The following is a 26,423-nucleotide window of genomic DNA, read 5'->3' as shown; positions in this document are numbered from 1 at the left end:
CGCAGCTTCCGGCACGGCCTTCGAGCGCGGAACGCGGCAGTCATGGATCGCAACCCCTCGCCGCCGTCCCCGGGTCGCGACAAGGAGGAGGAGGAGGTGGCCGGTGGAGACTGCATAGGGAGCACGGTTTACAGCAAACACTGGCTCTTCGGCGTCCTCAGCGGACTCATCCAGGTGTGGAAACTCGCGCCACGCATGGGCTCTCCCCACATCCCCCAGGCACCCGGGCTCTGCCTCTGGCGGCTCCTCCTGCCCCGGGAGCCGCCGTCCCCACGAAGACCCCTCCCCAGGCGTGCGCTGCGGGACCTCGCTCCTTGCGTTTCGCGGGTCCGCTGCGGACCCCAGAACTATCTGGGGCCCCTCGGGGTCTCTCGACACAAAGGGAAGTATAATGATAGGGATGCTGGAATACTTGCGGTTCTATTTTAGTTTCGCAAGTTCTCCAAAAATACACAATCGTGCAACTGCATTGCTCGGGTTTTGCTCCCCATCCCCACTGTCATTTCTGAAGCCCAGGTCCTTAGTTTATATTTTTCATGGACTATAGTTGTAATAGAATAAATGGTGATTTTAGGGTTATACAACTTTTATATAAAAAACGTGGCTTCTGATTAGGCGCGGTGGCTCACGTCTGTAATCCCAATACTTTGGGAGGCCGAGGCGGAAGGATCGCTTGAGCCAGGAGTTCGAGACCAGCCTGGGCAACATAGAACTGGTTTCTACAAACTTAAAAAAAAAAGCCGATCATGATGGTGCACACCTGTAGTCCCAGGAGGCTGAGGAGGCTGGAGGCTGGAGGATCGTTTGAGCCTGGAGTTAGAGGCTGCAGTGAGCTATGATCCAGCTACTGCACTCCAGGCTGGGGGACAGAGGGAGACCCTGTCTCAAAAAGACAAAAAACACAGCTTCATTACCCACTAGCTGCAGGTCACCTAACGGCTCAGAACCTCTGTTTCTCTCTTAATTTCTATAAAATGGGATTATAATATTTATATTATTATATATAGGGTTATTGTGTAGGTTAAGTGAGATTATAATGGCCATATAGCATGGTGTTTGACTTATAGGAGGCTGTCAGTAAATGTGAGTTTTCTTCTCCCCATGTTTCCCTCATTGGTTTCTCTGCTTCTCTTCTCTATCCTCTCCAGTTAATTTTCTACACAGCTGCCAGAATAATCTTCTTTAAAGACAGCGCTATTCATGACACTGCTTAGTTCCGTTTGCATAGGAGAAAAATGCATATTTCTTGAAGCTTGGGATCCAGGGCTGTTTGTGCATTTTCTAGCCTCATCTTCTTGTGATACACCGTGTGCCATCAACAGCGAACTGTTCACCATCCCCAAACATGCTAGGCCCTCTCTCAACTCTGAACTCTTGTACTTTCCTCTGAATACTCACTGCTCTCCTTCTTCACCTGGCAATACTATTCTTCCTTTAAAATTTAGCTTAAATATCAACACCTAAGATAAAGTTCCCCATCTTCTCCCGGGAATAGATCATTGGTCCATCATTTTTGCTGCTACAACTTTTTGTCCACAATTCATTTGAATCACTTTGCCTTTTTTTGTTCTTTTTTTTTTTTTTTTTTTTTTTTGAGACAGGAATCTCGCTGTGTCGCCCAGGCTGGAGTGCAGTGGCCGGATCTCAGCTCACTGCAAGCTCCGCCTCCCGGGTTCACGCCATTCTCCTGCCTCAGCCTCCCAAGTGGCTTGGATTACAGGCGCCCGCCACCTCGCTCGGCTAGTTTTTTTGTATTTTTTAGTAGAGACGGGGTTTCACCGTGTTCGCCAGAATGGTCTCGATCTGCTGACCTCGTGATCCGCCCGTCTCGGCCTCCCAAAGTGCTGAGATTACAGGCTTGAGCCACCGCGCCCGGCCTGTATTTTTTTTAGTAGAGACGGGGTTTCACCGTGTTAGCCAGGCTGGTCTCGATCTCCTGACCTCGTGATCCGCCCGTCTCGGCTTCCCAAAGTGCTGGGATTACAGGCTTGAGCCACCGCGCCCTGCCCACTTTGCTTTTTCTAATATGACTATCCCTTTACATGTCTTTCCCCACTAGATCCTAAAAGTTAAAAAAAAAAATCTTAAAAGTAAGGGATTATATGTAACTCGTCTTTGTATATCTACCCCAGTGCCTAGCAACAGTATTTACTTTGTGAATGTTGAAAGAATAGATTTACCCAAGGCACTAAGTTTTTAAAAGAAGGTTTTTGCAAGAAAAGATACTTTGCTGGTAGCCTCTTTGTGTCTTCTAAACGATTATGGGTTATTATTAAAGTAAGTCCTCACTTAACATCAGTAGGTTCTTGGAAATTGTGACTTTAAGCAAAATTACTGATAATGAAACCAATTTAACATAGCTAATTGATATAAACAAGAGTTAAGTTCCTGTGGCTTATTTCTGGACACAAGAACATCACCAAACTTCTAAATGAGGACCCAAAACGCATCTAGTATTAAATATTGAGATAAATGTGAGCTATAAATACATTTAAGAAAGGTTAATAAAAACAAGATAACTGTTGACCTAATTTTGGTGAGTTAGTGAGTGATGGTGGTTGTAGTGATTATCACTACAACTTTTATTGTTTGATTATGTTAAGGAATAAATGTTTACAAAGCAAAAATGACCACCTCTTACTACTGTACAGTCCAAAAACAATAACAAGGCAGGTTTACTGAGCACGTTCCTACCACATAATTATTGTCGTGCATCTCTATGATTATTGTCTTCTTTACAGATTTTTGTTTTATAATAATTTGTATTCATCCATTTCCCAACCCACTTGCTCTGGTTCGGTGGCTGAAGCCTATACCAGCAGCTCAAGGTGCAAGGCAGAAACCAGCCTTGGACAGGATGCCATCCCATCACAGGTACACACACAGCCACACTCACTCAGATTGGGACCATTTAGACACACCAGTTATGCTAATGTGCAAATTTGGGGGATGTGGGAGGAAACTAAAGTATCTGGAACAGACTCATGCACACATGGGGAGAACATGCAAACTCCACACAGACGGTGGCCCTGGCCAGGAATCAAATATTTTTTTCTCATCAACGTTACAAGGAGATGTTATTCGATCACCTGCTGTATTTGGGTGCCTGGTTAGTATTGTAGACAACTTTTATTCATGTTTTCTTTCTTTGTGTTTCTGAAGATTGTTAGCCCTGAAAACACCAAATCTAGCACAGATGATGAGGAGCAGCAGACGGAGCTTGATGAAGAAATGGAGAATGAAATTTGCAGAGTATGGGATATGTCAATGGATGAGGTATGAGGCTGGAAAAAAAACTCTGAAAAGACTGTTGGGTGAGGAGATGGGGAATGGATGTTTTAAATACGGTTCAGTCCTTCACTCTGGGGAAAGGCTTTATCTCCTGTCTGTAATCACACTCATATATGATATAGGGCATGAGATCCTATGAGCTATAGTGCTAAACTTCTGTCTTTGAGGCTGGAGGATCTGAGCTCTCAATAGATTCGGACTAAATACATAGCTCTTAAGAATGTATTCCTACACACATGTAGGCCAGGAAAGTTCTGATACTTACCTACCTAAAAAGAACTCTGGCCATATATTTGAGAGCAGGTTAGGAGTTAGAAGACCACTAATATACCATAATAGTATTAGAAGAAAAGGACAATAAATAATATGTCTATAGTTGCAATATTAATCATTGTTTTAATATCTGTATTTTATTCTATAGCTCAAAAGCATTTTCATGTATAGTATTCTATTTGATCTTCACAATAACCCTGTAATGTAGGTAGTACTCTTATTATACAGTTAAGAAAATAGAGGCCAAAAGAGATTAAATGGCCTATGCGATCTCTCTTGTTTTATTGCCTAGACTTTTGCAGTAGCTTCCTGATTAAAATCCTTGTTTTAGTCTCTTTCACCTCCCTTCTGTCCTCTACTTTGCCACCCCTGTTATCTTTTTTCCAGAAATACAGACTTAATTGTACTCATTTTCTTAAAAATTGTCAATGGCTATTCATTGTTTCAGTCATTTTATTTAAAACTTTATTGAGGTATAATTAACACAGAAAAACTGCCTATTGTTTCGAAGTATCATTGACACTGATAATTTTTTTTTTGGAGATGGAGTCTCTATCACCCAGGCGGGAGTGCAGTGGGGATCTCAGCTCACTGCAACCTCCGCCTCCAGGGCTCAAGTGATTCTCCTGCCATAGCCTCCGGAGTAGCTGGGAGTACAGGCGTGCACCACCAATCCCGGCGAATTTTTGTATTTTTGGTAGAGACAGGGTTTCACCCTGTTGGCAAGGCTAGTCTCGAACTGCTGACCTCAAATGATCCACCCACCTTGGCATCCCAAAGTGCTGGGATTATAGGTGTGCGTCACCGCACCCAGCCAATAAACTTTGACAATGTGTACGCAGATGAAACTGTCACTGTAATCGGAATAGAGAGCATATCCATCACCCCTAAAAGTTTCTTTATGGTCCTTGGTCGTCTCTTCCTCTTGCCTCTCCCTTCCTCCATCCTCTCCAGGCAACCGCTGATCTGCTTTCTGTCACTACAGATTAGTGTGTATTCTAGAGTTTTATATAAATGTGCTCATATTCTCTTTTTGGTCTGGCTCTTTTATGCAGCATAATTATTTTGAGAATCATCCATGTTGTGTATATCAATGGCTTATTTTTTTTATTGCTGAATCGTGTTCCATTATATGTATATACCACAATTTATTTTTTACCTGTTGATGAATGTTGGAGTTGTTTAAGGTTTATTACAGATAAAGCTGTTGCGAACTTTTGTATACAAGTGTGTGTGGACATATACTTTTGTTTTCCTTGGATGAATACCTAGAGTGGTGTATTAGTCCATTCTCACGCTGCTATAGGGAAATACCTGAGACTGGGTAATTTATAAAGGAAAGAGGTTTAATTGACTCTCAGTTCAGCATGGCTGGGGAGATCTCAGGAAACTTACAATCATGGCAGAAGGGGAAGGGGAAGCAGGCACCTTCTTCACATGGTGGCAGGAAGGAGAAGTGTGAGCAGGGGAAATGCCAGATGCTTATAAAACTATCAGATCTCATGAGACTCACTTATTATCATGAGAACAGCATGGGGGAAACCGCCCCCGTGATTCACTTACCTCCACCTAGTCTTGGCCTTGATACATGGGGACAATGGGGATTGCAAATCAAGTGAGATTTAGCAGGGGACACAGAGCCAAACCATATCAAGTGGCCTGACTGGGTCATATGGTAAGTGTATGCTGAACTTTTTAAGAAACTTTCAAGTTGTTTTCCTAAGCAGTTTTTACCGTTTTACGTAACCACAAGCAGTGTGTGAGACATAATTCCACGTCCAGTTTCTCCTCATCCTCATCAACACTTAGTATGGTCAGTCTTCTTAATTTTAGCCATGCTAGTAAGTGTGTAGTGATAGCTCATTGTGATTATAATTTGGACTTCCTTAATTCCTAATGATGAGTATCTTTTCTTTTTTTTTTTTGAGACAGAGTCTGGCTCTGTCGCCCAGGCTGGAGTGCAGTGGCTGGATCTCAGCTCACTGCAAGCTCCGCCTCCTGGGCTTACGCCATTCTCCTGCCTCAGCCTCCCAAGTAGCTGGGACTACAGGCGCCCGCCACCTCGCCCAGCTAGTTTTTTTTGTATTTTTTAGTAGAGACGGGGTTTCACCGTGTTAGCCAGGATGGTCTCGATCTCCTGACCTCGTGATCCACCCGTCTCGGCTTCCTAAAGTGCTGGGATTACAGGCTTGAGCCACCGCGCCCGGCTGATGAGTATCTTTTCGTGTGTTTATTTGTACTCCGTGTATCTTTTTTGGTGAAGTACCTGTTTGAATCTTCTGCCTGTTTTTTAATTATGTTGTTTTCTTACATTTTCTTCTAAAAGTTTTATAATTTTAGGTTTTACATAGAAGTCTGTGATCCATTTTGAGTTGATTTTTGTATAGTACATAGTGCAAGGATGGGTTGAAGTTTATTTTTTTGCCTATGGATATTCAATTGTTCTAGTTCATTTGTTGAAAAGATGATCCTTTCTCCACTAATTGCTTCTGCATCTTTGTCAAAAATCAGTTGTCCACATACTTTATACTTTGAAATCTTTCTTTTTAAAGATAGACATCTAGCACTATAAAATTTTCCCTAAATATTTATGCTTTACCAGTATTCCACAAATTCTGATATGCTGTGTTTACAATTTTTTTTTAAAACAGAGTCTTGCTCTGTACTTTTTGTAGAGATGGGGTTTTGCCATGTTGGCCAGGCTAGTCTTGAACTCCTGGCCTCAAGTGATCTGCCTGCCCCGGCCTCCCAAAGTACTGGGATTACAGGCATGAGCCACCATGGCCACAGAAGTTCAGAATACTTTCTAATATTCTTTACTTTTTCTTTGGTTCATAGGTAAGATTCAAATATTTGGGAATGTTTTAGTTATCTTTCTGTTGCTGTGGTCGTTGAACACTGAATCCTTTTAAATGTGCTGAGACTTGTTTTATAGCCCAGAATATGGTCTGTCTTTACCAATCTATCTTTGTCTTTACTATCACTTAAAAGACATGTTCACTTAAAAAGCATGTGTGTTCTGCTGTTGCTGGGTGGAGTATCTTATTACCAATGTCAGATCAGGTTGGTTGAGAGTATTGTTCAGATCTACTTTCTGTTTGCTCTACAATTATTGATAAATTATGGTTACATTTTTTAAAAAAGAAATAAAACCTGTGTTTTAAATGAACTCTTAGGGTGAAAATCTCAGTTTTAAAATTGAGAAAACAGTGCTGCTGTTTGAAGGAGGTTATTGGTGCGGGGCAAAGTCATGTTCTTTGGCCTCCTTTTGCTCCCTTACAAGAGGTGCCCTTGAGGCACCAACTCAGAACTAAGCTCTCCACTGACCATTGAAGTCCGTGGTGCAAAGTCTAGTGAGTTTATATCTCAGCCTTGTCTCTTACTGCTCTGTAACCACGAATTCAGTGTGCGAGGACCAGAGACCTCCAGATAGATACTTCCTGCACTTTCACGTGTCCATGGGTACTATTCATGCCTCTCTGTTTAGAACGGCTTCCAGCTGGCAAAATCCTTCTCACTGTTTATGGCCCGTTTTCAGTGTCACCTCCTCTGTGATGCCACCCCAGACACTCCAGTCAGAATTAACCTCTCATTTCAGTGTTCCCACAGAATTGCTTCACTCTGTTACATGTGTCCTCTGATGGATTTAAATTCTTTCTCATCAAAGCATAATGTCACCCCTTCTGAAATACCTTCTTCAATGTCATGTCTAAAGTAGCCCCCTTTATCTGGGTTTCTAGCACATACCATCTTATTTTCTTTTAGGAATTGTGTAGTTCAGTTGTTTATATATTTATTGTTTGTTCATTTATTTAGAAAGAAAATTCCTTGGGACTGTGTCCTTATTTAGCTTGTTCACCGATGTGTCCCCAGAATCTAAAACAGTGCCTATTAGGTTTTTCAGAAAATATCTGGGGAGTAATGAATGAATAGATGAATACCTGAGAGGTAGCATGTTGTAGTGGTTAAGAACATAGTCTCGCTGGGTACTTGCCTATATTCCCAGTTATTTGGAAGGCTGAGGCAGGAGGATCACTTGAGCCCAGTAGTTGGAGGCTGCAGTGAGCCATGATAATGCCTGTGAATCTGTGAATAGCCACTGGTCCGGTATGGACAGGATATGGACAGGATAGCAAGACCCCCATCTCTTTTAAAAAGCAAGACCATAGGCTCAAGTCAGACTCAGGTGGGTTCAAATCCTAGCTTTACTCTACTGAGACTGTATAATCTTGGGCAGGTTGCTGAACTTTTTAAACTTCAGTTTGCTTATGAGTGTAATGGGACTAATAATGTTAACTAGTTGATAGAGTTGTTTTGAGAATTAAATGAGATAGCATGCAAGCCACTTCACTGTGCCTGGCATTTAATACTTGGTCAATGAATGTTAATTTTATTACTGTTGGTATTGATATTGTTAGGCCACCCTTGTGCTACTCCAGGAATTACCATTAAATTTAAAAATTTCTGCATGTGACAAAGAATTGCCCACAGGACAGACAGCTTGATCACTTACAGTGAAGAGAATCTGCTGTTATGACTTTCAGTTTAGAGTGTATCTTTGAAAATATTATTTGCTCGGACCATGGTCTTTTAGTAAGTAGAGTGTGTCTCTCCCAGTCAGTTGTCTGGCAGGTTACTGGTTTCAGTTGCTGTGGAGAATAATTGCGTCTCTCTTTGAGGTGTTCCAGGGCCCTTTAATGCATGCAGCTTATATTTTAAGTTAAAGGCTTCTCAAATATACACCTCAAATTTAGTGAAAATCTGAAGCAGTAGACAGCCAGAAACTTAATTTTATTTATATATTTTACATTGCAAATCCCCAAGCAAACTGACTTAGCTTTTGTGTCTTACATTCCTAGGTGAGATTTGGCCCATTTGGGGCCACATGTCCACTCACATGTCACCTGTATGTTATGCCCCTTTCAGCACTGTGGCAGACTCTCTAGGAAGAAGTTATGAGGCTACCACAGTTACATTGTCATCAGACTTTTTATTCTGTTGATGATTTTGAAAACACGAGTTCTGATTTTGGACAGGACCCTATAGCAGTTCTTGACTTCTTTCCCCTATCGTGTTTCAAGCTCTTGGAGGACAAGAAGGAATTTTGTTTTTGTTTGTGACAAAGTCTCACTCTGTTGCACAGGCTGGAGTGCAGTGGCGATATCTCAGCTTACTGCAACCTGTGCCTCACGGGTTCAAGCAATCCTTCCACCTCAGCCTCCTGAGTAGCTGGGACTACAGATGGTACACCACCATGCCCAGCTAATTTTTGTATTTTTTGTAGAGATGGTGTTTCACTATGTTTGCTTAGGCTGGTCTCGAACTCCTGGGCTCAAGTGATCTGCCTGCCCTGGCCTCCGAAAGTATTAGGATTACAGGTGTGAGCCACCTCTCCCAGCCAAGTTTTACTCTTTTTTTCTCGCTGTGTTGCCCAGGCTGGAGTACAGTGGCAAAGTCATGGCTCACTGCAACCTCAACCCCCCCAGGCTCAAGTGATCCTCCCACCTCATCCTCCCAAGTAGCTGGGACTGCAGGCATGTGCCACCACACCTGGCTAATTTTTGTATTTTTTGTGGATATGGGTTTTCACCATGTTTGCCCAGGCTGGTCTCAAACTCCTGGGCTCAAGTGATTCACCAACCTCAGCTTTCTAACCAGCCTCCCAAAGTGTTAGGATTACAGGTGTGAGCCACTGTGCCCAGCGTGTTGCTTTTTTCCCTTGTCCCCCACTTCTAGCTTAATACCTCATAGGCAATCACCAGATGTGTTTGGATGTGTTTAATGAGAATTCCTAGTGGGCAGAAACATTATTAAGGTAAATAGATTCAGGGCAGAAACGAGTGGGATAATCCTCCGGAGTATTGTAGGTAGTTTAGATTTGTTTACAAAATTGTTCCATTGTCTGGGACCAGTTACCATAAAGACTCTCTAGTATCCTTTTTGTCTGTTGACAGAGTTCCTAAGCCTGTGGTTTTTTTTTTCTTTTCTTGTGTCTAAAATTCTAATTTTATTTTATTTTTAAATGTTTTTTGGAGACAGAGTCTTGCTCTGTCGCCCAGGCTGGAGTGCAGTGGTGCAATCTCGCCTCACTGCAACCTCCACCTCCCGGGTTCAAGCGATTCGCCTGCCTCAGCCTCCTGAGTAGCTGGGACTACAGGTGCATGCTGCCACGCCCGGCTAGTTTTTTTGTATTTTTAGTAGAGACGGAGTTTCACCGTGTTGCCCAGGCTGGTCGTGAACTCCTGAGCTCAGGCAGTCTGCCAGCCTTGGCCTCCCAAAGTGCTAGGATTGCAGGTGTGAGCCACCGCGCCTGGCCTAAAATTCTAATTTTAATATAGAATTTTATGGTTGCCTAAGCTTTGGGGTTTAGGGAAGAATATTCAATATCCACGCTAATAATCATTTTTCTTTTCAGGATGTGGCTTTATTTCTCCAAGAATTTAACGCTCCTGATATATTCATGGGAGTACTGGCTAAGTCCAAGTGTCCTCGATTAAGAGTAAGTATGTACATTTCTAAAGTCTTCTTCTTTGAAGCAATAAGAACAGATAGTGCTGGATGGTCATTTATTTTTCTCACTTTGATTTTCTTACTGACTGTAAATGAACAAATCAGCCTGTAGATGTTAATTGAACATTGCCAGGTCCTAGGTAATTTGCTATTTAAATTTTTTTTATTTTATTTTTGAGACAGGGTCTCACTATGTCTCCAAGGCTTAGGGTACAGTGGCATGATCACAGCTCACTGCAGTCTTGACCTCCTGGGCTCAAGGGACCCTCCCACCTCAGCCTCCCAAGTAACTGGGACTATAGGTGTAAGCCACCACACCCAGCTAATTTTCATTGTTATTTTGTGAAGACAGGGGTCTCCTTATGTTGCTCAGGGTGGTCTTGAACTCCTGGCCTCAAGTGATCCTCCCACCTTGGCCTCCCAAAGTGCTGGGATTATAAGCATGAGCTGGCCGGGCGCGGTGTGCAGTGTACTGTGCTTAATTGCCAATTAAATTGCCATGTACTGTGCATACATGGATTAGTAAATATCTGTTCAATAATTGTAATTATGAAGAACTGCTATTTACTGAATACCTGGTCTTACTACTATGAGGTATACTTTTAAAGAACTAGATCTTGGGTGAAGATATGTGTTCAGGGTCACACAACTAGGAAAGAATGGAGCTGAGATTTCAGCCTAGGCCTGACTCAGGTATAACCACTGTACTGTATTTCCTCTCTTTCAGATTATAAAATGGAGAATTCCATAGTGTGTTTTTACAAATTGAATGTTGAATTAAAATTCTTATTTAAGTAGAATGTTCTGTCTGAATTAGGGCCTGATTAACCATTTTTTCCTTGGTTCCTTATATTAATGTAAGATTTGACGATTATGCTATTTTTGTACTGAGTTTTTCTGGCTTAAATATATTTACTCACTACTAGTGTGTAAAGAAATAAGCTTATGTCAGGAATGGCACCTTTTAGGATTTAGTCATATTGTTGTATATACCCGCTGGCCACCGTCTGTTGCCACATGATTCTCAGCCTTGGCTGCATGTTAGAATCACCTGGGACATGGGCTGTCAAACTTAAGCATGTCCCCACATCACTAATCGCCAAGCCCCCCTCCAGAGTTTCTAGTCCAGTAGGTCCAGGATTCCTAATATGTTCCCAGGTGACGCTGGTGCTCTGGAGCATTGCCGCACTCTGAGAAGCTTTGCCCTGGGGAACTTTTGAAAATCTTGAGTCAGGCCATACCCTAGATGAGTTAAAGCAGAATCTCTAAGCGTGAGACTTTGGCCAGCTTTTAAAGTTCCCCATGTGATTCCAGTGAGCAGCCAAGACAGAAAAACTTGATCTTTGATTGGAAGTTCAGTTATTCCCTCCTTAGTTTATAAGGGAAATGTGTGTGGTTTTTTTCTGCCCCTACTCACTCTTAATCTTTTCCCAACATTTAAGCACCCATATTTTTTTGAAACTCCATTTCTGTAGTTCCTGTGTCATCTCACTGTCGTCTCTGACCTCTTGATTCACTCCTCTCTCACCTTTCATTGGCTTTTTTCTTTCTTCCTTTTTTATACTGTCCTGAATATGGACTTTTTGTAAGGTGGAGGCCTGATCCTTTGCTCTCATTATATTCATTTTCCTACTGAACTTACGTGTTTTCTTTACACCTTTAAGTTGTAACTCGCCTGTAGGAGCAAAGCCTCGACTTCCTTTCTGATAACTGATGTCACATCTCCAACTTTCTTCAGGCATTCTCTGCTTGCATGCTGTACAGTTGTCCCTTGGTATACATGGGGGGTGGTTGCAAGACATTCCCCCATACTGAAATCCGCACATACTCAATTCTACAGTCAGCTCTGTGGATCCTGTGTGTATGAAAAGTCAGCTCTGCATATTATGCAGGTTTTGCATCTTGAGGACACTATTTTCATTCCAAGTTTGGTTAGAAAAAGTCCACCTATAAGTGGACCCACACATTGAAACCTGTGTTGTTCAAGGGTCAACTGTGCTCTCTAACCCTGAATTGTATATGTCCTCAGTGATTTATGTTCACGCTTATCTGATCATAAAAGTCACCTGGTATATGCTGAGTAAACAATAGCTTTCCAGGCTCTACCCTGGAAATTATAATTCAGTAGATCTGAGATGAGATTTGGAAATCTGTATTTTTAACAAGCTCCCTGACTGATTCTTACATTCCAGCAAGCTTGGAAACACCGTACCATCTGAACTCATTGTAGCCTTTTATGCACTTTCTTTTTTAGTTTTCCTGTCAATGGGAGCAATATCACTGACTGGGGAAATGAGGCAACTTGAAAGCTAGGAGTCAAGTTCAGCTGCTGTCTCCCTTATCGTCACATTGGATTATTTTGCTTTCACCTTGAGAGTCTTCCTCAGCTTCATCCTTTTCCATGCCTGAGGGCCCTCCTCCTCTTGCGTCTTGATAACTGAGGTGCAGTTTGAAATAGTGGTTAAATGCTCAAGCTCTGGAGCTCTGCCATGTTCTAGTTGGAGATCTCAAGATCTTAGGCAGGTAGCTTAACTTCTCTGTGCCTTAGTTTCCTCATCTGAAAAAATGGGGATACTATTAGTACCTATCACCTAAGTTATTATATGAAATTATACATGGAAAATGCTTAGAGTAATGCTTGGCCATAATGAGTGGTAATAAATGTTATTACATATTAATTAACTATTACTGAGATAGATTCTTAAATTCTTTTCAACTTCTTTTCCCTATGCACTAGTCTCCCTTTATCCTTGGGGGATACATTCCAAGGCCCCCAGTGCCTAAAACCAAGGATAGAACTGAACCCTATTTATAATATGCACAAATTTCCTTTTCCTTCTTCACGATTTCATGGGTAGATTTGTTCTTAGAGTTCCTAAGCAACCTCAGCATACATTTTTGTATGTTTTTCTTATGAAGTCAAGAACTTTCACCTTTTCGTGTAAAGAAAGCACTTAATGGTGGCTCCTTGACATATCCAAATTGCCAGCATCGCTACTCTTGTGCTTTGGGGCCGTTATTAAGTAAAATAAGGGTGACATGAACACAAGGCCTGTGAGATACCATGATGGTCGATCTGATAGCCAAGATGGCTACTAAGTAACTAATGGGCAGGCAGTGTATACAGTGTGGATATGTTGAACAAAAGAATGAGTCACATCCCGGGTGAGACGGTGCAAGATTTCATCATGCTACTCAGAAAGGCATGCAATTTAAAACATGAATTGTTTATTTCTGGACTTTTCCATTTAGTACTTTTATACCAAGGTTGACCATGGGTAACTGATACCATGGATAAAGAGGGACTACACTAATACATTATGCATTTTGCCACCAGAATAATCTTTCTAAGATACTGTTTCAGTATGTTGTCTCCTCTCCTTGAGCATCTTCATGATTCCAAATAACTTCCCAGATTAAGTCTAATTCTTCAGCACGGCATTCAGAGCCCTTAATCTCAGTCCTTTTTACCGGCAGTATTTACCTCATGCTGTTCACCCACTTTGTGCCACAACCGGAGTACTTTATTTTCTGCCGTCTTCGCCACGTACATGATTCCCTTCCTGCCTTTGCTGATACTTTCCCCTTATTTGAATGTCTGTCTTTTTGTTTGCATATCTCAATCCTGTCAATCATTTAACACTCGTTTTATCGATAGGAGTTCTTCTTCCATAGCTCCTGCCTTTGCCCTTTCTTGTTCTTATGTCTTTCATCCCTTCTCAAATACTGTAAGCTTGTCAAGGTTAGGCTACAGGCAGTATATGTCTTTATCCTGCCTCCCCTCTGCCTTACCCCAAAAGTTGGCTCAGTGAAAGTTTTTGTTCAAGTTGATATTTTTATGTTTTTCGTCTCAGAGCCATTGTGACTTGTAAAATTTGATTTGGCAGGAAATCTGTGTGGGAATTTTAGGTAATATGGCCTGTTTCCAGGAGATATGTGTGTCCATCAGCAGTGATAAAAATCTTGGGTAAGTCTTACTATATAATTATGTTTTAAAATATATTCTTTTATACCCTTAAGGAAATTCTAATACTTAGGAAAAGTAGCAAATCTGAAAGATAGTCTTTTCTTTGTCTTGATGAATACTTTCTAGGAACTTCATTGTGTGTTGATGGTAGCTAGGGACTTCTTCAGGAGGTACTGAAATGATTCAGGATTTAAGCCTGTTTTCTTCAGTAGCAAAGGAACCTGAATTGTCAGCTGGTGGCAGTAAGCCAGATAGGGGAAGAACCAGTGGGACAAAACTTGGAGATGGGGCAGCCAACTGGAATCCAAAACATTTTAGGTGCAGGGAATCCAGTGACTCAGCTGGAGTCTGCAGAAACTAGATTTGTTGAATAATGTCATCCTGAGAGCTCTGACTTAGAGGATAAGACTTGCCAACAAACTAGAAGATAACGGGTTGCCTCTGTGATGAAAAGACTTTCAGATTTCTGCTTTGAGGCTAGTTCTTTTCTCCATGTGTAAAGTTCTGGCCAGAGGGTTTTTTAACGGAGGAAACCCAAGTTTGGTTACTGTGTTCTGAGAACACCTTGAAATTATATGCTAAATTTTGTGGGTGTATTAGTTTTCTAGGCAAAGGGTTCATGGCTGTTAATCAGAATCTCAAAGAAATTTGTACCCAAATAGGTTAAGAAAACTGTTCTAGGCAGTTTTTGTCAGAACTGGGGCCGTGAGGGTTTTATCACAGGATTCAAGTACCTGGGTTTCTCAGAAAGAGATAACTCCTAGTTATGGAGGGACTTTAAGATCCTAGTTCAGGGTATTTATTCCTCAGTAATTTACAGTCATCCATGGAGCAAATGACTTAGGATTATGTTTGGTCTCTATAATGTTCTCTATCAAAACTCCAAAAATGAGAAATGTTAACAAATGTTATAAATTCAAGTAAATGCTTATCTTAATATTAGTATGGTGCAATTTATTTTGCTGATGGGAAAATAAATTTGTTGAACCACTTTAGAATAGTTGGGCATTATCTGGTCACGTTGGAACATATGCATGTGCTGTGACCAGCTCATAGTGGGCATATATGGTAAGAGAAACTGTGCACATGTGCATCAGGGTAACTCTTACAAATATTATAGGAGGATTACTTGAAATAGCCCCAAAATGGAATCAACGCAAATGTCCATCAGCAGTAGTCTGGAAAAATAAATTGTGTTATTTTCACACAATGAAGTACTCTGCAGCAATCGGTCAAAGAATAACAGCTAAAGAAACAACATGAGTGGATCTTACATGTATAGTTTCCAGCAAATAAATGAAGACTTAAAAGAATAAGTATAATATAATTTATTTCATATGTTGTCTCCCCTCCTTGACCATCTTCATGAATCCGAATAACCTCCCAGATTATGTCTATTTATTCAACATGTCCTCTTAATCCTTTTACCTGCAGTATAAAGCAACACCAAAATATATAAAATAATAAAACTATAGAGCAAAGTAAAGAAATGATTGCTGGAAAAATCAGAATGGTCATCATTTCTAGGTGGGAAAGAGAATTGTGATTTGGAATGGACACGTGGTGACTACTGAGCTGCAGCTCTGTTCTGTTTCTTGGAAACACGAGTGTTTGCTTTATAATTATTTATTAACTATAGATTTGTATCTTTTGGGCTTTTCTGAATACATGCTGTATTTCACAATAAAGATGTTAAAAAACTTAAATGAAAATTCGGATATTTTAAATGCGAGAAGTGAGGCATATTGGTTAACTTCTTTGTTTTTGTAGGCAGGTGTTATTGCACTGTTTGTATGATTCAGACCCACCTACTCTGCTGGAAACAAGCAGGTATGCTTTTCCTTTTATGAATTCTATAAGGTTACTCATAAGAGTAGCTAAGAAAAAAAGCTAATTTGTTATTTTCGAATTCCCTTTACTGTTTTTTTTTTGTTTTGAAAAGTAGAAATTCAACCCACGTTTACCATGTAGGTTGTTGCTTACTTGCCTTTCCCAGGCAGAAGTGGCCAGTGTTTGGGTTGAAAGGATCCGGGAACATCCAGCGATTTATGATAGCATTTGCTTCATTATGTCAAGTTCAACAAATGGTAAGTCATCATGTAGTCTAGAAAAAAAAAAATGTTTTAAATTTTATTTAATTTTTAGGAAACCATGTAACTATTTCTAGAAGTCACCTTTTTGAAAAAAGCCTTGGGTGCAAGTTAATAAAGTTTGTTAGTTTGAGACAGAATCTTGCTCTGTCACCCAGGTTGGAGTGCAGTAGTGTGATCATAGCCCACTACAGCCTCAAACTTCTGGGCTCAAGGTATCCTTCTGTTAATCTCCCCAATAGCTGGGACTATCGTCGTGCACCGCCATGCTCAGCTCATTTTAAAATTTTTTGTAAAGACGGAGTCTCACTTTCTTGCCCAGGCTGGTTTCGAACTCGTGTTCAAGCAGTCATCCAGCCTTGGCCTCCCAAAAGTGTTGGGATTACAGGTGTAAGCCACCATGCCCAGCTTTTTGTTTGTTTGTTTGTTTTTTGGAGAAAGTTTTTTGATTGAAGATATAAAATTTCTTAAATTCCTGGGACACTGATGAATTCCTCATTTAAAAATGAGGAAAAATAAGCAAATTTAAACATGTGAGATAAGTAAATCACCCTTTAGAATAAGTACTGCCTTGGCAAGATTTGGTTTTGTTAGAATAGCTTTAGGAATTTTGCTTAACACCTATTGCTTTTAGCAGTTTGTTTTTATTTCAATATCTGTTTTATTCCCTGCAGTTGACTTGCTGGTGAAGGTGGGGGAGGTTGTAGACAAGCTCTTTGATTTGGATGAGAAACTAATGTTGGAATGGGTCAGAAATGGGGCTACTCAGCCTCTGGACCAACCCCAAGAAGAGTCTGAAGAGCAGCCAGTGTTTCGGCTCGTGCCCTGTATACTTGAAGCTGCCAAACAAGTACGGTAGGTGAGCTCTTTCGTGCAAAGTGCTCTGGGAAAATGCAATTGATAGAAGTATTCTCAGATATAAAAGTCTTCTTAGATTCCTTATAACAGAATAAAGTACACAGTCACTCCTTGTTACGTTAATTCACTACTAATATTTGTGATGCAACCTGTATGCTTTTTACAAGAATGATAGTGGTTGCAAACTTCCTGTTACATTATCATTTAGCTGTAGGATGTTATTCAACATTAACTGTGGTTTCTGTCTTATCATATTTTATGTAATTTAAATCAAAGAGGAAACATTTTCTTGTGCTTTTACATTGAACATTTAACAACTTCTTAATTAATGTTGCACATCTTTTTTTTTTTTTTTTTTTTTTTTTTGCTCCTTGTGTTTATATGACAGTCTTCAATAAGTGACTGATTTTGGGACTCTGATGTCTTGTCAAGAGTGATTACTAAGCCTTACAGGTCATTAAAACTGTTTATTGCTAATCACTAGAAAATTAATTTTTAAATTGGTCTGCTTAGTGATTTGCTTAGTGCATTCTTAGTGCTGAGTAAGCCACATCAAAACCTATTAATTTTGTGTCCTTTATCCAAGTGAGGATTAAATTCATCATCTTTCCCTAAACCTGCTTCATCAGTATTCTCAATCTCAGTAAATGATGTAATCACTGTCCTATTTGGATAATGTAGAAGAAATGGAAAAGCCATTACAGAATCTTTCCTGCCCCAGTATTTTCCCATTGTAGGCAACTCCCAACCCTTATTCCTAACTTTTTCTGGGATTCCATCCATGCCAGTCAAGCCATTATTGTCTCTCATCTGGAGAACTGCTACATTCTTTTACTTGAATTTCCTGCCTCTATGCTTGCTTTTCCCAAGCCTAGACTTTAAAGCTGTTTTTGCAAATTACGCACTCATCTCACTCTCATGCTTCAGTCTTTTCAGTTACCTTCCTTAGGATAAGGTCCAGAAAAAAACAAAAACAAACACAAACACAGCTTGGGTACTGTGTACATCACCTGGGTAATGGGACCATCCGTATTCCCAAACCTCAGCACCATGCATGTAACAACCCCCAACATGTACCTTCTGAATCCAAAATATAAACAAATAAAATAGGGGAAAAAAGAATGAAATAAATGAAAAATTCTCAGAAAAATAAAGCGTAGCTTATAGGCCCAGTAGTGCTATCCTTATTCCTTGTACTCTGCGTTTCAGTCGTGTGAAGTTTGCTTCACTTCTTCAACTGAACCAGCTCTCTTGTCTCCAGGCCTTTGCACAGTGTGTTTCCTCCACCTCACATACTTATTTGCCCCTTCATTTTCTGTGTAAACATCATTTTTCTTAAGGTACCTTCCCTGACCCTGCAAACTAAGTCTCCTTGCTATATAGTGGCTCCGAGCCCTATAATGTTACATTCATACCACTTTATTGTAATTACCCCGCTAGCAATCTTCTTTCCTTTTAAAGTATAAACTTTATGAAGGTAGGGATAACATCTTATACATCTGTTTTCTCAACTCCTAACATAGTGCCTGAAATTTAATTTGTAAGTACTTAAATAAACATTTGCCAAACCATTGTTTTAATTGTTCACTGTCTTTTCACTTGCTTGGTTGAAGAACTAAGATTATGAGTTTCCAAACTATTTAGATTTTTGAGAATCCAAATGGTTGATCATAAAAATTAGACTTATATGCTTTTAGTATTCTCAGCTAGGGAGCTAGGCTAATCCTGAGACGTTTTCAGAACATCATTATTGTTGATGCATGGTGCAGTGGACCTTACGTTCATACTATAAAAATCGCAGTCATATTTTGTTCTGATTATTCAAGCAAACAAAAATGATAAAGTATCAACTAGCAGGTTTCTGCATTGTTGCTCTTATGAGACAGAGCCAAAAAGATTTTTTTACTTCTTATCCTGTGTGTGTTGATTATTTTAAATAATATTTATTTTTTGCTGTTTCCCCTATTAGAATATAAAGGCTCTAATGAGCACAGAGCCTTCGTTCCTTTCCTTGTTTTATCCTCAGCACCTTGAACAGTGGCTGGCAGGTTAATAAATATTTATTGAATGGATGAATGATTGGAATCCCCTGGACAGTAACGTCGTTGATTCAGTGCTTTTACTTTTCCTATTTAGTTCTGAAAATCCAGAATGGCTTGATGTTTACATGCATATTTTACAACTGCTTACTACAGTGGATGATGGAATTCAAGCAATTGGTAAGATGGTTTATCGGAAGCGCTACAGTTACTCATTTAATTGTTTGCCGATTTTAAAGTACTGCTTTATTTGTTGTCTTTATTAAGTACATTGTCCTGACACTGGAAAAGACATTTGGAATTTACTTTTTGACCTGGTCTGCCATGAATTCTGCCAGTCTGATGATCCACCCATCATTCTTCAAGAACAGAAAACAGTGCTAGCCTCTGCTTTTTCAGTGTTGTCTGCCATTTATGCCTCACAGACTGAGCAAGAGTATCTAAAGATAGAAAAAGGCAAGTACAATTTCCTAGGCTCATATTGTTTTTCATTTCATTGATTTCTCCCTTTTAAAAAATACTTTCATTTCCCTAATTATAAAAATATGCTAAACTTCAAAAATTTATTTTATTATCGTATTTATTTACTTATTTTACTTTTTATTTATTTTTATTTTTTGGAAAGAGAGTCTTGCTCTGCTGCCCAGGCTGGAGTGTGGTGGTGTGATCTTGGCTCACTGTAACCTCTGCCTCCTGGGTTCAAGTGATTCTCGTGCCTCAGCCTCCCAAGTAGCTGGGATTACAGGCACACACCACTGTGCCCGGCTAATTTTTGTATTGTTTCAGTAGAGACAGCGTTTCACCATGTTGGCCAGGCTAGGCTGGAACTCCTGAGCTCAGGTGATCCACCTACCTCGGCCTCCCAAAGTGCTAGGATTACAGGCGTGAGCCACCCCGCCTGGCCTATTTACTTATTTTAAAGACAGAGTCTTATTTTATCACCCAGGCTGTAGTGCCGTGGCAGGATCATAGCTCACTGCAACCTTGAATTCCTGGGCTCAGGTGATTGTCTCACCTCAGCCTTCTGAGTAGCTGGGACTACAGCCATGTGACACCACACCTGGCTAGTTTTTAAATTTTTTATAGAGACAGGGTCTCACAATCTTGCCCAGGCTTGTCACAAACTCCTGGGCTCAAATGACCCTCCTGCCTTGCCTTCCGGAGTGCTGGGATTACAGGCATGAGCCTCTGCACCCTGCCTAAAAACTTATAAAAAATATCGAGGAAACATGATGTCTGTAATCTTATCATCCAACACATGCACATATATTTAATTCTGCTTTTTAGCCAACCTTTCATTTAGAAATATAAAATGAATATTTTCCTGTGTAAACACATAGTCTTTCACAGAATGATTTTTATGACCACAATTAAATTCATGATTCATTTAGAATTTATTCTGGTGTCACATGTGAAGTGTGGCTTTAATTCTTTTTTCCCCCTTTGATAACTTTGGTACTAGTGGTATCAATTTTTTTTCCAGAGGGCTACCCAGTTATCTCAACATCATTTAGTGAATAATCCAGCTTACCCACACTGATTTGAAATTTCATCATTATTTTTAAAATTTCCCTATATATTCTATTCAGTTCCATTACTGTGTTCATATATTAGTAGCCATAGTGTTTTTAAATATTAAGGTTTTATGTTTTAATACTTAATAAGGCGAATTCCTCTTCATTCTAAGTTTTCAGAATGTTTTTAACTATTCTTATCACTAACTTTAAGTTCCAAAAACAAAAACTTTCTGATATTTTTATTGACATCGTGTTAACTTTATAGAATATCTAAGAATATGTTATGCCCTTTCATTTGTTCAGGTCTTTTTTGTGTCTCTCAGTAATGGTTTCTTTATATAGATCTTGGATATTTCTTATTAGTTTCATTCCTAGATATTTTATCTTTTGGGTTTACTATTGTCTATGACATATTTTCTTCCACTGATTATTGTTGTTGGAATATATGAAGGCTATTGATTTCTGTATATTAACTTTGCATTCTGTAACCTTACCAAATTCTTACTATTTTTAATAGTCGTTCCAGTAATAATCTTTGGGCTTTATGTGATAGTGCTTTGGCTTAAATTAGATATGTTTTATCACTTGTCTATCTCTGGTTTATTCTTCTTATCTTTCTGGGTTGCCTAGAATCTCTGGTGTAAAACAATAGTGATGGTAGAAAACATCCTTACCTTCTTCCGGATTTTATTAGAAATAGTCCTAGAGTTCCACTGTTAAGCATTATTGGGTATAAGATACATGTTTTACAACCGGGTGCGGTGTCTCACACCTATAATCCCAGCACTTTGGGTGGCTGAGGTGGGCAGATTACCTGAGGTCAGGAGTTCAAAGTCAGCCTGGCCAACATGGTGAAACCCTGTCTCTGCTAAAAATACAAAAATTAGCCAGGTTTGGTGGCGTGCGCCTGTAATCTCAGCTACTCGGAAGGCTGAGGCAGGAGAGTTGTTGAACCTGGGAGGCGGAGGCTGCAGTGAGTCGAAATGACGCCTTTGCACTCCAGCCTGGGCAACAGAGCAAGACTCTGCACCCCCTTGCCCCCCTAAAAATAAGATATATGTCTTACCATTTAAGGAAATATTAATCTGTTTCTATTTTATTAAGAGTTTTTAATAAAAAAAAGTTGAATATTTTTAAGATCTTCGTTTATAAATATGTTACCTCATTGAGAAGGTGGCATTGAGTACAGTCCTTAGGGAGAGAATGGGGGAGTCATGTGCATACTTGGGGAGAAGAACATTCCAGACAGAGGGAATAGAAAGTGTAAAAGCCCTCAACCAGAAGTATGCCTGGTATATTTGAGGGGGAACAGTGAGATCCCATGTGCCTGGGGTGGATTTAGCAAAGTAGCACATGGAGCCAGAGAGGTCGAGTATGGAGGGCCTGATTTTGCCTTTTCCTCTAAATGAGGTAGGGAATCATGGTGAGTTTTAAGCAGAAGTTGAATACATATGAGCTGACTTTAATAGGCTGCTGTTTTGATGAGAAATGTAGGAGTCATTGGTACAAAAGGGAGATGAGTTAGGAGGCTTTTAGAGATTCTTGATAATTAACTCATAGCAAGAAATGTTATAAGTTGGACCAAGATGTTAACAGTGGTAGTGGTAGAAAAATCCTGTGAGCTAATTTTTGTGTACTTTTTGTAAAGACACGGTTTCGCCATGTTGCTCAGGCTGGTCTTGAACTCCTGGGCTCAAGCTACCCGCCCATCTTGGCCTCTCAGAGTGCTGAGATTGCAAGTGTGAGCTACCACCCCTGGCCTCCTAGGCTCTTTTGATTGCTGAGTCTTCATTGCTTTAGTGCTCAACTCAGTGTCACCTTGTCAGAGAGCTTGCCCTGCTAGACTGCTATATTCCTCTTTTATTTCCTTCATAGAACCTAACCAAAACCTAAAATAGTCTATTTTATATACTTATTTGAAAGTATAAAAATGTAAGCCTCTTATAGGCTGACATCTTGCTGATGTTACCACTGTATCTGTAGTACCCAAAATAATAATGTCTAGCACTAATTCAATACATATGAATGAAAAACCAAACTTAACTGGCCAATACCATGTGTCTTGATTTGTTTATACAGTAGATCTTCCTCTAATTGACAGCCTCATTCGGGTCTTACAAAATATGGAACAGTGTCAGAAAAAACCAGATAATTCGACAGAGTCCAACACGGAAGAAACTAAAAAGACTGATTTAACCCAAGATGATTTCCACTTGAAAATCTTAAAGGATATTTTATGTGAATTTCTTTCTAATATTTTTCAGGCATTAACAAAGGTAGGAAAGAAGTATTGATGATGTCATGAACAAAAGAAAGTGTGGGTTGCTTAATGCTCCAACTTTATTACTGTTTTTTTAAATATGAAAGTAATAGGCTGGGCGCGGTGGCTCAAGCCTATAATCCCAGCACTTTGGGAGGCCGAGATGGGTGGATCACGAAGTCAGGAGATTGAGACCATCCTGGCGAACACGGTGAAACCCCGTCTCTACTAAAAAAAAAAAAAAAATACAAAAAACTAGCTGGGCAAGGTGGCGGGCGCCTGTAGTGCCAGCTACTTGGGAGGCTGAGGCAGGAGAATGGCGTAAACCCGGGAGGCAGAGCTTGCAGTGAGCTGAGATCCGGCCACTGCACTCCAGCCTGGGCGACAGAGCGAGACTCCGTCTCAAAAAAACAAAAAAAAAAAGAAAGTACTATATATTTTGGGAAAATAAAGTAAAATCTTAGTATCACCATGAGTTTATAATCTTAAAAACTGCTAGCTGATATGGTTTGGTATATTTATGTATGACAAACATATGCATATGTTTGCATGCATGTATTTTTATAAATGCATTTTTCCTATACTTTAACCCAGCATATGCAATTTTTATAGACTACTGTTTTCCCTTAACACTATATTATAAGCATTTTTCTTGATGAAAGACTTTTTACTGAGAGCCAGTTTAAACCTAATTTACCAAATAATCAGTTTTCAAAATTTACTGCAAACTTCTCTTAAGGAATATTCTCCCTGAATATGTTCAGTGGTTATTGACATTCCTCCTTTGACCATATTTTTTTCTATCCATATATTTGGAAAGAAATGTATTATGAATATGTTATGAATATATTGTATTATGAATATAAAATGCTACAAATATAGCTGTGAAGAATATATTTATTCATACCCACTGAATTTTTTAAAGAGTATTCCTTAAGAAGTTTCTCTTGGCCAGGCACCCATAATCCCAGCACTTGGGGGGCTGAGGCAGGTGGATCACTTGAGTCCAGGTATTTGAGACCAGTTTGGGCAACATGGCAAAACCTCATCTCTACAAAAAATACAAAAATTAGCCGGGTATGGTGGCACATGCCTGTGATCCCAGCTACTTGGGAGGCAGAGATGGAAGGATTGCACTCCAACCTGAGCGACGAAGTGAGACCCTATCTCAAAAAACAAAATGAAACAAAAGGTTTCTCTTATTCTGGTGATTTTTTTTTTTATTAGTTGTCTTGCTTCTCTTTTCCCTATTTGTATTTTCCAGATTTGGGGTTATTACCTCAGCAGGTTTTACAGAATTTAAATTATTGGATTCAACATTATAAATGTGAAGATGGCTAAGGCATAATGGCCATATTTTGTCAAAATACTATTTACATGTGAAATGTTGGCTTTTACTTGACCCTTATTATTGGGTATTATAATTTTTATGTCAAAGTTCAGGTAATAAATTGTGTCTTAGTTTGATTTGCATTTTTAAATTAATGAGATTGAAATATTTGGATGTCGTATATTTTGTTTCCTACTTTTTTATAATTTATCCATTTTGACTATAAATTTATCCGTTTATAATTTATCCATTTGATTTAGTTGGATAATTTTTAATTATTGGATAATTAAACAAAAATTAATTGGATAATCAATTGGATAATAATTTTTAATTATCCAATTAAAAATTTATCCTTTTTTATAATTTATCCATTTGTATGACTTTCTTGGGTAATAATGCATCTTTTCCATATTTATCGAATGTTTTTTTCCCATTCTTTGCTGTTGCTTTTGTTTTTTGGAGCACCTACTTTTAAGTGGTAGGAACATCAAAGAAAGGTGAGCTGAGGATACACTAGGGCTATGTCATGCAAATTTTTATATGCCGTGTTTAGGGGATTTGGACTTAATCTTGAAGAAACTGAGGAGCTACTAAAGATTTTTTTTCTTTTAAGCACCAAGTGATATGATCAGTTTAGAAAGATTACTCCAAAAGCAATAGAGAGGAAGGAGTAGGAAGGAATAGAGAGAGTTGAGGCTGGAGGGCAGGAGATGAACTAACAGGCTCTTGTGGTTGGTAATCTTCAAGAATAATCTGAAAAAGGATGGCAGCCTAAACAATGGAAGTTTGAATGGAGAGGAGGGATGGGGTAAGAGAGATTTGGTAGAATAGAATTGATCACTTGCCGGGAGGGGTCAGCAGGAGAGGGGAGGGAAAAGTCTTCACTGTGTTGCAAGTTTGCAGTCTGTGTAGCAGGGTGGATGGTGGTGTCCTTTATTAAAATAAAGACGACAGTGGAGAACACGTTTGGGTTACATAAGCCTCCTTGATGTCGGTGGGTTCAGTTGGGACATTTGAAATGCCTGTGAAGTCAGGAGGGAATTGAATATCCTAATTTGTTTTTATTCACTAGTTAAAGCTTGAAAAAATTTTCCTTTTTTGACATTAAATGTTGTTGTTTTAGGAGACGGTGGCTCAGGGAGTAAAGGAAGGCCAATTGAGCAAGCAGAAGTGTTCCTCTGCATTTCAAAACCTTCTTCCTTTCTATAGCCCTGTGGTGAGTATGGGTAAATGTATAGGTGGCCAAGTTTTGTAGGATTACTAAATGTTTTCAAGTAAGCACTTGATTTCGAGGTCATTGTCAAAAATTATAGTATATACAATTTATATGACTTAATGCCTTTGTCAGATAGATGACTGCTGGAAACAGAAAACCAAATACCATATGTTCTCACTTGGAAGTGGGAGCTAAAACCATTGGATACCATGGACATAAAAATGGGAAAAGTAGACACTGGGGACTACAGGAGGAGGGGAAGAAGAGAGGGAGGGCAAGAGCTGAAAAAGTACCTATTGGGTACTAAGCTCACTGCCTGGGTGACAGGTTCATCTGTGCCTCACACTTCAGCATCATGTGATATACCTTTGTACCAAACCTGCACATTTAGACATTTAGATCCCCCTGAGTCTACAATAAAGGTTGAGGGAAAAAAAGATGACTACTGGAAAATTTGTACTACTATTGGGAGTAATAATTCTAAGAGGAAAACTTCAGCTCTGAATCTATAGTACTCCTTTCTGTTATGAAGTAGGTAGCGTCTATATTAAACCAAAATCAAATTCTTGGGATAGGCAGTAGGTTTTTATGGTTCTTCAAATGACATCACATTTCCTACCATTAGAATCAGATTTCACAATAAGAACTTTTTCAGGAAAATGAAGGACAGAATGTGGGAACAGACTGTAAAGAGGAGGCAGGGGAAGAAGTACTAGCTCAAGAGTAAAATGGAATGGGAAAGAATAGTCATTTCCTTGAGAATGATTTAGAAGACTGTTTAGGAAGTACTGTTACTGTCATCTGGAGATCTGCCAGCATTTCTTTTCCATTGGACCATTTAGAAACCACAGGTAGAGCAATCAGTACCTTAAACCACGTTTTTCTCTTCTGTGTTTGATTTTGTTTGTTTGTTTGACTCATAGGTGGAAGATTTTATTAAAATCCTACATGAAGTTGATAAGGCGCTTGCTGATGACTTGGAAAAAAGCTTCCCAAGTTTGAAGGTTCAGACTTAAAACCTGAATTGGAATTACTTCTGCATAAGAAATAAACTTTATTTTTCTCACTGACA

General features: G+C 39.6%; 1 protein-coding gene across 2 annotated transcripts; it reads left to right on the top strand.

Annotated features, from left to right (window-relative positions):
- On the top strand, window positions 1-26,423 carry SAAL1 (serum amyloid A-like 1). 2 transcript variants are annotated; one of them, XM_011937447.1, is made up of 12 exons: window positions 1-174; window positions 3,163-3,276; window positions 9,980-10,063; window positions 13,962-14,041; window positions 15,812-15,871; window positions 16,013-16,128; window positions 16,806-16,986; window positions 19,126-19,208; window positions 19,296-19,484; window positions 22,628-22,821; window positions 25,259-25,351; window positions 26,275-26,423. In XM_011937447.1, the coding sequence occupies exons 1-12, from the start codon at window positions 43-45 to the stop codon at window positions 26,365-26,367; spliced, it is 1,419 nt and encodes a 472-aa protein (XP_011792837.1). In that variant the 5' UTR covers window positions 1-42; the 3' UTR covers window positions 26,368-26,423. The 2 variants fall into 2 exon arrangements, with proteins under 2 accessions (XP_011792837.1, XP_011792836.1); XM_011937446.1 differs by having other exon boundaries at window positions 22,625-22,821.

This window comes from Colobus angolensis, unplaced genomic scaffold, assembly GCF_000951035.1.
Source record: "Colobus angolensis palliatus isolate OR3802 unplaced genomic scaffold, Cang.pa_1.0 Scaffold164, whole genome shotgun sequence".
Taxonomy (NCBI): Eukaryota; Metazoa; Chordata; class Mammalia; order Primates; family Cercopithecidae; genus Colobus; species Colobus angolensis.
Note: the sequence above shows the minus strand (reverse complement) of the source record. Positions and strands in the feature narration are given on the sequence as shown.

Bases quoted from the DNA above. Each gene is read 5' to 3' on its own strand.
- SAAL1 (XM_011937446.1), top strand. From the start codon at position 43: ATGGATCGCAACCCCTCGCCGCCGTCCCCGGGTCGCGACAAGGAGGAG. The intron at 16,129-16,805 runs GTAAGTCATCAT...TATTCCCTGCAG, and splicing joins TATGTCAAGTTCAACAAATG to TTGACTTGCTGGTGAAGGTG. The intron at 25,352-26,274 runs GTGAGTATGGGT...TTTGACTCATAG, and splicing joins TTCCTTTCTATAGCCCTGTG to GTGGAAGATTTTATTAAAAT.